Raw genomic sequence first — 15,638 nt, 5'->3', positions numbered from 1 at the left:
CAAAAGTGTCAAGATTGGGACGTCACACAAGCATTGGAGTTTTCATAGTTTCTCACTCCTCTGATTTCTGGGGGGCAAAATGCATTCTGTTGACAGTATCATCCAAACTCACAGAAAATGTTCATCTTTTATACTAATTTCTGTGGCATCAGTGAATAAACTTGTTGCCTTTTAATGGTACCTTGCTGAATGTTCAGAGGCAAGCTTCACAATTTTTAGCTTGTGGTGTTTTAACATAACCCACCAGAACTTAATTTGCCAGAGCGTGAGACATGTGTTGTGGCATATTAACAGGCACGTTCAGCCTATGAATATACTTCTTATAGTGAGGTTTCTGTTTACTGTGCAAAGATGTCATTTCCCTGTCTTTTTTTTCAAAGACTGGTTTAGAGTGAAAAGTGCAGAGAGCTTAAAAGCTTCACTTTGTGTGTCCTTAGTCAGCAGAGGTGTGCTGACACTCAGCTCTGCAACATCACAAATCAACTCAGTTTAGTTCTCTCACTTTATGTTGTGCATCTTATATCACAGTAATATCATATAACTGAACATGCTGAAGTATTTGAGAAAAAAATCTGCAATTTGGCACAATTTCTAAGTGTGTGAATGACCTAACAAGATCTAAACATCTGAATGGGGGTGAAGTGTCTTGAAGAACAAAATAATGAAATCCATTGACATTCTATTTAACATGGGAGATTATCAAAACCTGAATGACTAATAATGTAAAACAGCATGCAGTGGATGCTGTGAAGTCAAGCATGTGAGTTATTGATGGTGTAGAGGTTAAATATCAATACATCCATTACAGCTTTTTACTGTATAAGAAGAACTGGATAAAAACCCCTGTGATGTCACCCAGAGGCTGCCTGAAGATGAGTTTGAAGCATTTTTTTGGACTGCAGGACACTGCCTGAATGGCAGGAGATGATCAAACCAAGTTGATGAAGAAATGGTTAAATGACCAAAGTAAGCCCGGAGGCCGCTTGGAACACGCCCACCTTAGTTAACTTAGCTCATGCTAACTAACGTTGGCTTACCGGTACATTTATTCTGACTGAATCTTTCCATCCTTCCTCATTTCTAATGTTGTCACTGAAATGACATTTGAACGCAAGTACTGCCTGAATTGAAACCAGGCTCAGTTTATTGTTTTATTGACTTGATTTTCATCCCAACCTGCAGGCTAGTTCAGTTGGAGAAGGGCATCAGTCAACAAGCTAAGGGGCCATTCACTGGCTATCTCAGGTAGTAGCTTTAATCCTTGGATAAAGGTAAAGCCTGATTTATACTTCTGTGTAGCAGCTATGCACGTATGCTACATATAGGGATATAGAGCGTAGTTTGTGCCGCGCTCACCGCCGCGTCATAGCGCGGCGCGGTGAAATTAAAAATGTTCAATTCAGGCAGGCTGCAGTCCGCTCGAGCTCAGCAGCAGAGCGGTCCGCAGAAAAGATTGCGCAGTTTATTGTGCTTGATGACCAGCCCTTGTCAGTAGTGAGTAATGTGGAATTTCAATGCTTAATTCAACACCTCGAGCCTTGCTAGGTTATTTCTACTCCTGTTCTCACCACACAGCAGCACAGGTTGCCACTGGCAGTAGAATTTATCTGACTTTGGAAGTCAAGACTTTTATTTATGGTAAAAGATGTCAAACAAAGCCTACTTTTAGTAAATTTGTTTTTAAATTGGCTTGATTTTTTAATTTAAATTTGCTTGATTTTTTTATATTGGCTTTTTCATGTTAAAATGTTATTTATTTTATCTAATGCTACTGCTTATTTTATGTTATGTTAAAAAATTGAATATCTAATAGATGGCTCAAGTTTTGTCATAATAACCTACTGTTGTGGACTATTCATCTCAGGAAGTATGTTATTCTCATTTTGAGCAAAGTCACTTTATCAAGCCTTTTCTATTATTCCACACTACAAAATAAGTATTAAAAAAGTGAACCTATTGGTCAGAAAAGAGAGATAGAAATATGCGCTGGTATCGGATCGGTATCGGATCGGTACTAAGGCTATGGTATCAGTATTGGATCGCAAGTAAAAAAGTTGGATCGCAGCATCCCTAGTCAGCACTGTCTCTATCATTTATACTTCTGCGTTATTATTTATGTAACTTTTTAGCTACACTACCAACCACTAAGAGAACAAGCAAGCATTTCATTAAGAGGTGGTCTGTCGGTTTAGGTGAGTTTCTGCTTGAGTTTCTTGGTTTGGTTTCGAGCTGTTGATTGCCACTGTTAGTCTTGGTCTCTGCCGTCAGCACCTTTTCTGGATTTGAGGCTGTGACACGGGTCACACCCAATGTTTTGTACTGCTTGGGGCGAAGCAGAAAGAGGTGGTTTACGCAAGTTGCAATTAGCTAAGTGGTCTTAGTCTGAGTCGACTTCTGGTATGTTACCACACTCTATGAACTGAAGCGCCAGCGAGGCGACAGCGTTGTTACTGTCCACTTCGGGTTAAGACCAGATAGGGTAAAGAACTGCGAGTCTACCTGTGCAGGTCCACCAAGCAAAGTTACGAGCGTTCAACACCTTACAACCAAAGTAAAGCACAATGTGCATCAAACCCATACTGGTCACATCGGGGCTCCTCCCGTAGGCAACACAATCAGCAAAACGTTTGCTTTCCCATGGTGTACCCGTCTGTGACATCCTCTGTTACCTTTGGTCTCTGGAACTGTCAGTCCAGAGTTAACAAAACAGTTAACAAAACAGAGTTCATCAGTTCATTGTTACATCTCTCAGACATTCAGGACCTGATTGAGACTTGGATCCGCCCAGAAAACAGCTAAACCAGCTGCTCTACCTCTAAATGCAGTATTCATTCAAAGACCTCGTCTGCTGGACAAGGAGCTGGTACAGGCATTCTAATGTCCAAAAAGGGAAAGGGAAATTTCACATTCATTTGTCCCATTGCAAAATGTTCAGCAAAATGTTCATCACTTCAATATCATGCAGTAAAGATCTCTAAGCCCTTCACTGCATACATATAATATACTGGTAATATACATGTATCGTCTTCCAGGATACAACATAGATGAGTTTGTCTCTGAAATGGAAATGATTCTCTCTGATATTCCTGATGATGGCTCTCCACTAATTGTACTGGGAGACATGAACATTCACATTGGCATAGGCAAATGAGTTTCTGGCTCTCATCCACTCTTTCAGTCTTACACTGGTCCAGACTCCTCCAACACACAAAGCTGGTAATATTCTTGACCTGGCGCTGACCGAAAACTGCACTACAGCTGACATGTGTCACACCACTGCACATCTCAGACCGCTTCCTTGTTAAATATTCCATCTCCCTTCCTCATGTCATTCACCCGACTCCAAAGATGGTTTCCTACTGCAGAAACTTACGATCTCTCAGCCCTACGCAGCTGTCTGATGAGGTCTGCTCTACCCTCCCTCCCCACTGAGACTTTTCCACACTATTTATTAATGAGGCTACAGAATCATTCTGCTCCTCACTCGCCATGTCTTTGGATAAACTCTGTCCTCTGGTGTCAAAACCAGCTGGAAACCTGGAGGAACCACAGAGTTGGGCTTAGGGCAGCAGAAAGAAAGCATACTGACTTGTCTGAATAACGACAAAAACTATAATTTTTCACATCCAGCTTAAGGGCTGCCAAGATAGCCTTTTACCAGAACAAAATCCAAAATGCTCCCAACACCCGACAACTGTTTGTGGCGTTTAATTCTCTTCTCTCTCCACCACCTGCTCAACCACCCACTGAGTTGACTGAAGAAAAGTTTGCTTCCTACTTTACTGAAAAGGTTGCTAAACCAGTAACCAATTCTCTGAACCTGACCATCTCAGCCCACTCCAACCTGCTACTGGTGCCTCTCTCTGCTTTTTCCAATCTCTAAATGAGGACGAAGTCTATAAACCTCTAGTCGGATCAAAACCAACGACCTGTCCTCTTGATCCTGTACCTACCGACATCCTGCAGAGCATTATAAATTCCTCTCTTAAATTTGGCTTCTGATCCTCTGCCTTCAGGCAAGTTCGGGTCACCCCAGTGCTGAAAAAACCCATACTCAACCCTGCCAAGGTTGAAAATTACCAGCGTGTCTCACTGCTCCCATTCATGGTTAAACTTCTAGAACGAGTCGTCTTCAGTCAGGTCTCACAGTTCCTTCACGACAACTGCCTGTATGATCCACATCAGTCTGGTTATAGGCAGGGCCAGTCAACTGAAACTGCTCTTCGGGCAGTTACTGAGTCACTACAGGCCGTCAGATCCGCTGGTCTATCCTCAGTCCTCATACTGCTGGACCTGTCTGCTGCCTTTGACACAGTCAACCACCACATCCACCTCTCCACACTCAGAGCTTGGCATTTCAGGATCCGTCTTCTTGTGGTTCATGTATTACCTCGCACGAAAGTCCTTCGGAGTATCATGGTAAGGACGAGTGTCTAGATCGCATGAGCTGGCAACGGGGGTGCCACAGGGATTGGTGCTTGGCCCTCTTGTCTTTTCACTGTACACCATCTCACTAGGTGAAATCATTGCTTCTCCGACAACTGCTATGCCGATGACATCCAACTTTTCCTTTCCCTCCCACCTGGCGACACTGCCGTCTCAATGTGATTATCAGCATATCTTCCTGATATCTCTGCGTGGATGGAGGACCCTCACCTTCAGAGAAATCTGTCCAAGACTGAGCTTATTGTCTTCTCCAGCCAGTCATTCCTTACCTCCTCAGATAAACGTGCAGTTGGATTCCATCACATTTGTGCCCACGTCTTCTGCTAGGAAGCTTGGTGCCATGTTAGATAGCCAGCTTACTTTTAAGGAGCATGTCTTGCCGATTTGTTCTTTACAACATCAGGAAAATCAGACCCTACCTGACAGAACATACAGCACAGCTCTTGGTTCAGGCTCTAGTCATGTCACGCATTGACTACGGTAATTCCTTGTTGGTTGGCCTTCCTGCTCAGTTTAACCTTTGCAGATGATGCAGAATGAAGCGGCATGTCTGGTCTTCAACCAGACCAACAGAGCTCATGTCACTCCGGTGCTAATCTCTCTGCACTGGCTTCCAGTTGCAGCGCACAGCAAGTTCAAAGCTCTGCTTCTGGCTTACCAAACAATTACCCAAACGGCTCCTGTCTACCTTCACTCCTTCATCCAGAGCTACACTCCCTCTTGACAGCTCCGCTCAGCCAGTGAAAGCACCTTGTGCTTCCATCACAACATGGTGTGAAATCAGTACCCAGACTCTTCTCCATTCAATTCAATTCAATTCAATTCAATTTTTTTTATATAGCGTCTAATACAACAGATGTTGTCTCTAGACGCTTTCCAGAGATCCAGAACATGAACATAAACATAAACCCCCGAGCAATTATTATATAAACAATGGCAGGTAAAAACTCCCATAGTGGGAGAAAAGCCTTAAGCCAAACAGTGGCAAGGAAAAACTCCCCTTTAGGAGGGAAGAAACCTTGAGCAGGACCAGGCTCATAAGGGGGGACCCTCCTGCCGAAGGCCAGACTGGGGGAGTCGGGGACGTCAGCAGCACACAGCAGGCAGGTGGAAGCAGCAGCGGGATGACCAGAGGTGGAGGGGGGGGGCGTCAGCAGCACACAACAGTCATGTGGAAGCAGCAGCGGGATGACCAGAGGGGGGGGGGGGGGGGGGACACAGGCCAGAACGCAGCTCCCGAGGCTCCAGCCTGCAAACATGCACAAAAGAGAAAAAAGGGGGGCCGGCACAAGAAACTACAGGTACGATGGACAAAAATGATAGCTATGAGATATTTATAATAGATAAAAATGGTAATGGAGAAGAGAGGCAGGGAAAAGGAGAGGAGAAGAAGGGTGAGAGGCACCGCCCAGCGGATCATGTCGGTGCCCCCCTGCAGCATAAGCCTATAGCAGCATATCTACCGCGAAGCTATATTTGAGACTAACTATTATAGTCTTGTTCTATAGCTGCAACTATGACTACTGACTAACACACTAGAGTTTACACTAACCAGAGGTTTACTAACACCAGCTAGAGGTTTAATAAACACTAACTATAGGCTTTACTAAACAGAAAGGTTTTAAGTTTAGTTTTAAAGGTGGAGGTGGTGTCAGCCTCCTTAACCCAGATTGGAAGTTGGTTCCAAAGTAATGGTGCCTGATAGCAGAACGCCCGCCCTCCAAATCTACGTTTAGATACTCTAGGAACTACGAGTAAACCTGCACCCTGGGAGCGGAGAGCTCGGCCAGGAACATAAGGCACTATCAAATCTTGTAAATACTGCGGAGCTAAGCCGTTTTGGGCTTTATATGCAAGTAATAACATTTTAAATTGAATTCTGAATTTTACAGGTAGCCAATGGAGCGACGCTAACACTGGAGAGACGTGGTCTCTCCTGCTGATTCCTGTCAGCACTCGTGCTGCTGCATTCTGGATCAGCTGGAGCCTATTCAGCAAATTACTTGGACATCCTGCTAACAACACATTACAGTAATCCAGTCTAGAAGATACAAACGCATGAACTAGTTTTTCTGCATCACTCTGCGAGAGGATTTTCCTAATTTTTGCAATATTACGGAGATGGAAAAACGCTATTTTACAAACCTGATTAACATATGGTTTAAACGACAAATCCTGATCGAAAACAACACCAAGGTTTCTCACAGTTGCACTGGAAGCTATCGCAACACCATCTAGTCCCTTCCTAAGATGCTCTGGACCAAGAATGATAACCTCTGTTTTATCTGAATTTAGAAGCAAGACATTTCTGGACATCCAGTCCTTGATGTCCCTCAGACATGCCTGAAGTTTAACCAACGGTTCTGTCTCATCCGGCTTCATAGACAAATAGAGCTGCGTATCATCAGCATAGCAATGAAAGTGTATGCCGTGATTCTGGATTATACTTCCCAGCGGCTGTATGTATAAACTGAACAAGATTGGCCCTAGCACTGAACCCTGCGGAACACCATAACAGACCCTTGACTGTTCTGAAGAAACCTCATGTACATGAACAAACTGGAACCTGTCAGATAGATATGATTTAAACCAACGTAGAGCTGTCCCTTTAATCCCAACAACATGCTCTAACCTGTGCAGTAAAATGCCATGATCAACAGTGTCAAAAGCAGCACTGAGGTCCAGTAGAACCAATATGGACACTAATCCCTTATCTGAGGCCATAAGAAGGTCATTCGTGACTCGAACCAGTGCTGTCTCTGTGCTATGATGCATTCTGAACCCTGACTGAATGACTTCAAACAGATCATTTCTATACAAATAGTCACATAACTGGCTTGAAACTGCCTTTTCCAGAATTTTAGATACAAATGGAAGGTTAGAAATTGGCCTATAATTAGCTAAGGTGTCTGGGTCAAGAGAAGGTTTTTTAAGTAAAGGTTTAATTACTGCCACTTTGAAAACCTGTGGTACATATCCTAAGCTTAGGGATAGGTTGATTTGGTCCAGTATTGTCACACCAATAAGAGAAAAAACATTTTTGAATAGTCGAGTCGGGATGGGGTCTAACATACATGTGGTAGACTTAGCTCTATTAACGAGTGAAGTCAGCTCAGGGAGGTCTATAGGATCAAAACAGTCTAGAGTCAAGTCAGAGCCTAGGGAAGTCGCTAAAGCTGAAGAAACGCCCACAACCGGCTGGTTGATTTCTTGTCTAATTCTCGTGATTTTACTGTTAAAGAAGCTCATAAAGTCCTCACTACTGAGAGCTGCAGGAATATACGGCTCCACAGAGTTGTGACTCTTTGTCAGCCTGGCTACAGTGCTGAACAGAAAACGTGGGTTACTTTTGTTATCCTCTATCAACGTTGAATAATAAGCTGTTCTTGCTTTGCTTTGAATGGCTTTTTTATATACTATTAGAATATCTTTCCATTCACGATAGAGGTCTACAGACTTACAAGAGTGCCACTTCCTTTCCATTTTACGCATGCTTTGTTTCAACATGCGAATATCTGAATTGTACCAGGGAATTAAGCTCCTGTGGCTAGAAACCCTCCTTTTCAAAGGAGCAACTTCATCTAAAGCTGAGTGCAACAGATCAGCAGTGTTACTAACAAGAAAATCAACATCAACATCAGAGGTAGAACCCAGGTCACTGGCCTCTATTGCTTCAGTAGAGGCTTCACTATTTTCCACTGTCGCAAGATGAGCAATGGTCTCCTTACATTTAGCAATAGCTTCATCAGACAAACATCTGCTAAAATTGGTCCATTGGTCCCTGATGGTGGAATGACCTACCGGTCTCCAATCCACAGGGCCTGTACCGACTTTTAAGAGCAAGCTAAAGACTAAGCTCTACAAGGAGTGCATTTAGTTAACTTCTCTGCTCATCAGATTGAGTTAGAACATTTGTTCCGCTGTTTGCATGACTCGGCACTGGGAAAGCTGCATGCATTTATGCCAAAATGATATTATGATGGTGATTTTTAAGACCTAGTTTTGTTGTATAAAGGGACTGTTGTGTTGGGTGAGAAGGACATTTTTAAACAAATCCAGCACTAGCATGGCAGCAACTGTGTCCAACTGGAATCCCAGCAGTCTGACCTGCACATGCTGTAGGCTACCCTGCTATGTGATTTCTTGCATGTGTTGTTCTCAGATGTACGTCGCTTTGGATAAAAGCCAAAATGACAGTAGTATTAATGGTAGTAGTAGTACTAGTAGTAGTAGGAGGAGGCAGTGCAGGTTCTTTTTCTGTAGCACCCCGTAGCGTACACACGTACCCCGTAACTACGGCATGGCTTTGAAGCAGAAGTATAAAGAAGCTTAACTGTTGCATGGTGCTTAATTAAACTTCGTCCTTGGACCCTTCCAGCCCACCTCGCAGCCATTTATGGTGGTATGTTAACAATTAACAGCACAACATAACATATTATCTTTAAAATAAGAATGACAACCCTCTGTTAGGTCTTTATTCACATCTCAAAAGTCAATACAAGTCAATGCTAATCGCTAAGTAGCTAAATAAATTACAGCTAGCCATAGAACATGGGGATCATTGGTGATTGACTGATGGTCAGTAGGGGAACGGGACATCGTGGTTTTGTTTAAGGCTGGCAAGCTGGATGTAATCCCCTGGTTACAGTTCTGTGATGCTTATTGAACTATGAATCTTCCTTTATATCACTCTTAAGCAAGAACATAATTAATAAAAAATCAGAACCCAGTATGAAGTATAAAAAAGTACCAAAAAAAAAGAGATTATTTTCTGTGAGCTCCTGGTTTCACTCTATTACAACTCTAACACCTCTCAGTTACCGTGACAACACCACATAGCAGACATTGGAGGGAGCTTTTTCTTACAGATGTGGTGCCCTTCTGATGTGTTGTTCCCATCACCACACGAGGCACAGGAAGACCGATAGGACAGGATTATTATTGTTTTTCTTTGTTGTGTTCACGTTTGCTTTTTCTTCATTATTTTAGGTCCCCCTTTGTTTTGTTCTTATGTGTGTGATATCAAATGTAAGTGTCCTGAGGATCATACGTATGAAACAGTGCCATGTACTGTAAGTGTGATAGATGAGACTGGAAGGAGACTTGCTCTGTGCTTTATTAAAGATGTCATTTGTAATAAGAGCGCTGGGCTCCACTGATGAGACGTCACCAAAATATATGACTTGTGAACTTCACCAAAAGAAAGGCACTTTTAGCTTTGCGGTTTTGTGCTGCAAAAGGTCACATGTCTGTGACAGTAAAACAATTTTTCTGTGGCTCGGGAGCAATACGGATGATCTGACCCATCACTCACTGGAAAATCCTTTATGCCTCCGTGCTGATCCGTGCTGAGATCTTTGTTTTGTGTCGTGTCACTGTTACTTTTGACTAAACTCAGCTGTGAAAAGCTTTATGGCTGTGTCTCATGTACACATTCCTAGAGTTTTGTTTCCATAGAAACACAGAGTGCTGGGCAGCCGTGTATTTTAGAGTTACATAAGGCTTTACCAGTAAGATGACTTACAATCTGATACGGGATTTCTCATTTCTAACAGTATTCCTGTTTTAGGAATAATACACAGCATCGAAAGTATACAAATTAGTTATTTTATTTATATTGATTCTATGTTAGGATGTTTAGATATATTCTGCTATCTGATCTAGTGGTGTTTACCTATTTAACATAATGCTTACATTTATTTGACGTGATTATTGAACTGCTTCCTGGCTTAACTGAGAGCTTAGGTGCACAATTCAGTATGATTGCTGCGTCTGTTAAAGTGTGGGCCATATGAATGTGGGCGTAGCAGAACAGCGTGTCTTTAGTAACAATTGAACATACATGATGCAAGTGTGCCTATATATATACACACACACACACACACACACACACACACGTATGTATGTATGTATGTATGTATGTATGTATGTATGTATGTATGTATGTATGTATGTATGTATGTATGTATGTATGTATGTATGTATGTATGTATGTATGTATGTATGTATGTATGTATGTATATATATATATATATATATATATATATATATATATATGAAACCTTTAAACCGGACACAGTGTACAATGGCACTGCAGGAATAAGAGCGTATAAGTCCAGTGCCACATAAATACAACATTTTTAAAGAATGGTGCAGATGATCTGCATTTGAAAGATTTCTTTTTTTCTGTGGACTTGAGAGAAAGGGGAACACGTTAAATAAGCTGTGAGGTCCAAGTCTGCACGGTTCATGGTTTTGCAGAGACAAATGTCTTCTAAGACCTCCTACACCATCTGCAGGACCAATAGGGCATTATTATAATATATAAGACATAATCATTTTAATATTGAATATTAGTCTAGTGATTCTTTGCCTCGGACATAGTAACATATCACTGATTCTTATTTCCTTCTCTTTAAAAGTAAAAAAAATCGTCCTCCAGCAGATCCCTGCGACACTAAAATAGAACATTGCGGTATAGATAATGGATAAATGGACTGTATGGATTTCAAGTTAGTATTGAACAGTGAGTGAAGTGTTTGATAAAGCGGATGATCCTCGGTGGTGAGTAAATACCTCTTTTTAAACCTGAACAGAAAGCAGTTCACACCCCAATGTCCATTGATTCAGTGTACAATATCCATGTCTGTTGATGGAAACGATCGTTTCGCTCGAGGCGGTTTAACACACTCGCTGTGCAATAAGATTCACATGTATGGTTAACTCTCAGTCGCTTTGGCCCTTAAGTTCACATTAGCATTGGCCACTTTATTCACTGTGGCACGCTTTCGTGTGCCTAAAGGCTCTGGGACTTTAAAGCAATAGAGCAGAAGTAATACTGTGAATCCCCTAAATGCAGTTGATGTTCAGTCTCTTGCACATCTGTGCCTGTGTACAGAGTTGTGATCAGTGAATTATACCATGACCTTGGGAATCAGGCAGAATCGCAGATGCCTCTTGTTTGGATGATGACATCATGGTTATCAGCAGCAGTGTCTCGCACTGATTGAGTGCTTCTCAGAGGCTGGACCCAAATGTCCCAGCTTGAACAGCATTAAGCTGTTAATTAACGCACGCGATAATAAACAACTGCAGTCACAGATTTCCTAGTGGGTTTCAACAAGTTTAAACACGAATTTCCCAGAAGATCCACAATGTTAAAAGTGGGGTGTTGGGTACGATATAATGCTAATAATAGATTTCCTTTTTTATTTTTTCTCAAGAAATTGAAATTTGAGTTTTGCTCAAAGCAGCTGAGCATGGTCTAATGTGCAGACAACTATGATAGCAGCTGCTGACTAATGTGATGAGTAATCACTAATAAGCATCCAATAACTTTGCATGGAGAAGATGTCTTATACGGTCTAATTCAAAACTCTGAATTTGTCTAATTGTGTTAATTTGTTTATAAGTATGTGAGAGGAATCTAAAAGCAGAGTTTAAACTCCTCTGGGAGGAAATGCTCATTAGAAATATAATATGATACAGAGACAAACTGGATCACAATACATTTTAAATAGATCGTTGCAATTATTGTTATTCTTAAGTGCAATCTAAAAAAAAGAAAGGAAGAATACTTTTTCTTGAATTTTCACTCACTTTCCATCATCAGTCAACAAATAAAAAGTACTTGGTGTATGTTCTGTTTTGGAGTGAATTGGATTTTCTTTATTTTGTAAGAATAAAAAAAAAAACCTCCTGAAGCTTTTTCCTGTAGCTCTTACCCCTGTGATGATGAGCTCCTCACAGCCAGCATCGATTATCTTTTAAGAGATATTCTGTAAGGAGTTCAATGGTTTAATCAGAAGAGCAAATTTATTCACCAAGTAAAACAACTCAGACCTTTTAAAAAACATACACATATGCAACACCCTGTTCTGCATGAGCCACGGACCTTCAGCAGCAGTTCGAGAAATGCAGTCACATAACGAACAGTAATCAACCATACACACATTCACCCAAATCTATCTGCAGTTTGTGAAGTGTGAGTCGTTCTATTAGTTAAACAATCAGCTCTTCATGTGGCCCACATCTGTAGGCATCAGCTCGGCTAAGGATTGACCTGACTGATCGCCCTCTACAACTGACCGCGATTAAGTCATTTGCATAACCCCACTTCAGAAAAACTGGAAGACCCCGATAATCCTCCATCTTTTGTTGCCACCAGCCGAACTTAAGATTTGAACTGAAGTGTTAAGTGGTATTAAAGCTGATGTGCGGGGACCCTCCTTTTATAGCAGAAGCTGTTTCTATTAAATTAAAGTACCCATCTTATGAAAACTCAATGTTGTAGTGACTTACATTGTAAAAGATGTTCCGTCTACTTACAGCGTAGCCTTGTATCGATGTTCCTTTCAGAGCGCAGAGACTCTGTCCCTTTGTGGCTCTTATTTTCTGTTTATAAGAGCTGTGTTTTCCACATGCACACACACTCAGATACACAGAAGAAAAGGGCATATGTTAATGGGCAGGTGAGATAAGGATTAGAGCCAAATTGACCAGTTTTATCCAACATAAAACTTTTGTTTTGGCTTGAATGGCTGCCGCTCAAATCATAAAGCATATAGTCATTTCCCAAAATTTGATGTATGTTTTATCTTTAAAAGTATATAGATTTATGAAACTGGTCATATGCAGGACTTCTTAACAACAAACGTATGAATAGTGACTTATTTTGAATAGTGACTTATTTTTCGCAGAATCCTAATTTCCAAATGAACTGGGCTTTTTGTGATTAAATGTTTACTAATTGACAGAAAGCTCACAGTCAATTACTCAACTGTACTTTTAATTATAATTCAAATGAGTCTAGAAATTGCTTGTAAACACCACGTTTAGAAAGCAAAAATCAATTAAGCTTTTGATCAAGGCAGTCTGTGATATGGTAAAGGCGAATTCACTGAGGCTGTTGTGTTTACTATATTATTTGCTTTGTTTTCTAAAAAAAAGCCAAGTATCCTGGTAATAAAACTGATGCTTATGAAGCACTGCCAAGCACGTGGTTTAATCAGGGATCTGTTGATGAAGATCAGAATCATGGAACATTTCGTCTTTAAATGTGTCTATTCATGTGGTAAACTAGTAAAACTGAATTATTGCAGTCCCTCAAAGTTATTTCTGTGTTTCCTTGATAGGGATGACTTGCCAAGCAAGGACGTCTTACACTGAGGACGAGGTTCTGTGGGGACACCGCTTCTTCCCGGTCATATCCTTGGAGGAAGGCTTCTTCAAGGTGGACTACTCTCAGTTTCATGCCACGTTCGAGGTGCCCACCCCTCCTTACAGCGTGAAGGAACAGGAGGAGGCTCTGCTCCTCTCCTCGCCTCTCATGGCGCCATCCCTGTGCAACAGCGGGGAGAAAAACAGCTCTCTTAACTGCCTGGAAACCCTGGAGGACAATGACAGCACCACCAAGCTGCCTACCAAGCTCCAGAAGATGTCGGGGCGGGACGGCCTGCCTAAGAAGCTGCTGAGGATGAGTTCCACCACCTCAGAGATGACTTACAGCTTTGGAGACCTGCCCATGAAGCTGCAGCGAATCAGCTCCGTTCCCGGCGTCTCTGATGATAAGATGGCTGGTAAGGCTGGAAGGATCAGCACAGAGCCCATCAGTAGGTCAGTGGCGGACTTACCTCCCAAGCTGCAGAGGCTGGCTGGGGGTGGAGGGGGAAGGATGGATGGGCACCTGCCACCTAAACTTAGAAAGATGAATTCGGATCGCTTTACATAAAGCTGACGGCACATTTCAAGTCCCGTTCCCAACCTAAAGTCCTTGTTCTACTCCTAATTTATCAATGGACACAATTCTTATATTCAAGGAAATAAAGAGTATGTGCACAAATAAACCTTATACGAAGTATCGTGATGAAAATGAGCACCTTTGTCCCTGGAGGTATGTGTACATACAATAATGAAAGACCTCTGATATTTTTTTCCTTTCTTTTTTTATAGGATGATGTACAATTAGCACAATCTGGCATGTAAGAAACAGCGCATGTAGATCCGAATCTCAACTTCTGGCATGGCATTTGTTGATATATTATTTGACAAAAAGAATTTCATTGCTGAATTTACAGACGATGGAGAAATTGCACAAAGCCATATGATTTACAATATGGAAAACCCACATGACATGGTTCTGATTTCTAGTGACGAAGACATACGTTTGTTTTGAGTTGATTGCTTTTGTTGTTTAATGTAAACTCGTGGCAATGTTACGTTGATTGCATGCTCCTCTTACTGACTTAGCTATACAAAGGTAATAGACAAAGATGTTTAGCCTTAACTATATTACCTTGTTTCCATTTCCATGTTTGTTCACAGCTGTATTTTTGGTATTTCATATATAGACTATTTTGCCATGTGCAACTATATGACTTTATTAGCTGATCAGATATGGAACATTTACAAGAGCATTAATTGCATCGGTTTGAACAGGGGGGCACAATGCTGCGCAATTTTCACTCGCTTACTGGCGCAACAATTAAGTTGAAGCGTTCAATATTTATAATTGATAAGCACAAAACAATCATTATATAATACCCTGTGATATTAAAATGCATTCAGGGGCATTTTGCCTCATAATCTAACAAAATGCCAAGTAGGCAGATGTTGTCTGAGCTCCATTAGAATTTCTACTTGGGTGTTAGTGGTCAGATCTGATGGGCATCTAAGAAAATAATAATATTTGTCTCAAGGGCCCATAATTTCCTTTGTGATGAAAGCAATAATGTATAATGACTATAATCTCTCGCCACAGGGTCGACTGCATCCCCATATTCATTCTGTTTACTCAGTCCATGCCATGAAATCTGGTTTTCTCTAAATGCATCATAGACATTGTATGATACCCAATCTGTTCAGGAATAAAGATTTAACATACACGTTTAGCATCTTGCTACTTTGACTCGATGTTATGCATGCGTTACCAATTTGGGGAATAAATTGCTTTCAATGCAGGTGGTGGTAGAAGGCACTCCTGCTCAATGTTTAATCGTTGGTGTGAAGAGCACCCACCACCGTGCTTGTCTGAAGATAGCTGATAGCTGACGAACAGTTTCTATCCCAGAATGTCAAATAATCCATTTCTGGCAAATGCATAAGTCGTCTCACCTGGTAACGTGCTAAATGAACCGTTGTCAGACATGAACACTGCAGATTTTCAAGGAAATGTGCAGGCAGTTTGATTCTGA

At 41.5% G+C, this 15,638-nt stretch overlaps 1 protein-coding gene across 1 annotated transcript in view; it reads left to right on the top strand.

Annotated features, from left to right (window-relative positions):
* The window catches only part of kcnj3a (potassium inwardly rectifying channel subfamily J member 3a), a 33,770-nt gene extending 18,435 nt beyond the window's left edge, over positions 1 to 15,335 (top strand). The window contains exon 3 of the mRNA XM_061723622.1: positions 13,581 to 15,335. Coding sequence (XP_061579606.1) covers positions 13,581 to 14,176 — 596 coding nt within the window. The 3' untranslated portion in view covers positions 14,177 to 15,335. The remainder of the gene's footprint in view (positions 1 to 13,580) is intronic.
* Positions 15,336 to 15,638: the final 303 nt, after the last annotated feature.

The sequence above is a fragment of the Cololabis saira genome, chromosome 6 (genome assembly GCF_033807715.1).
Source record: "Cololabis saira isolate AMF1-May2022 chromosome 6, fColSai1.1, whole genome shotgun sequence".
Taxonomy (NCBI): domain Eukaryota; kingdom Metazoa; phylum Chordata; class Actinopteri; order Beloniformes; family Belonidae; genus Cololabis; species Cololabis saira.
The sequence above is the reverse complement of the archived record's forward strand: the minus strand, read 5'-3'. Positions and strand labels throughout refer to the sequence as shown.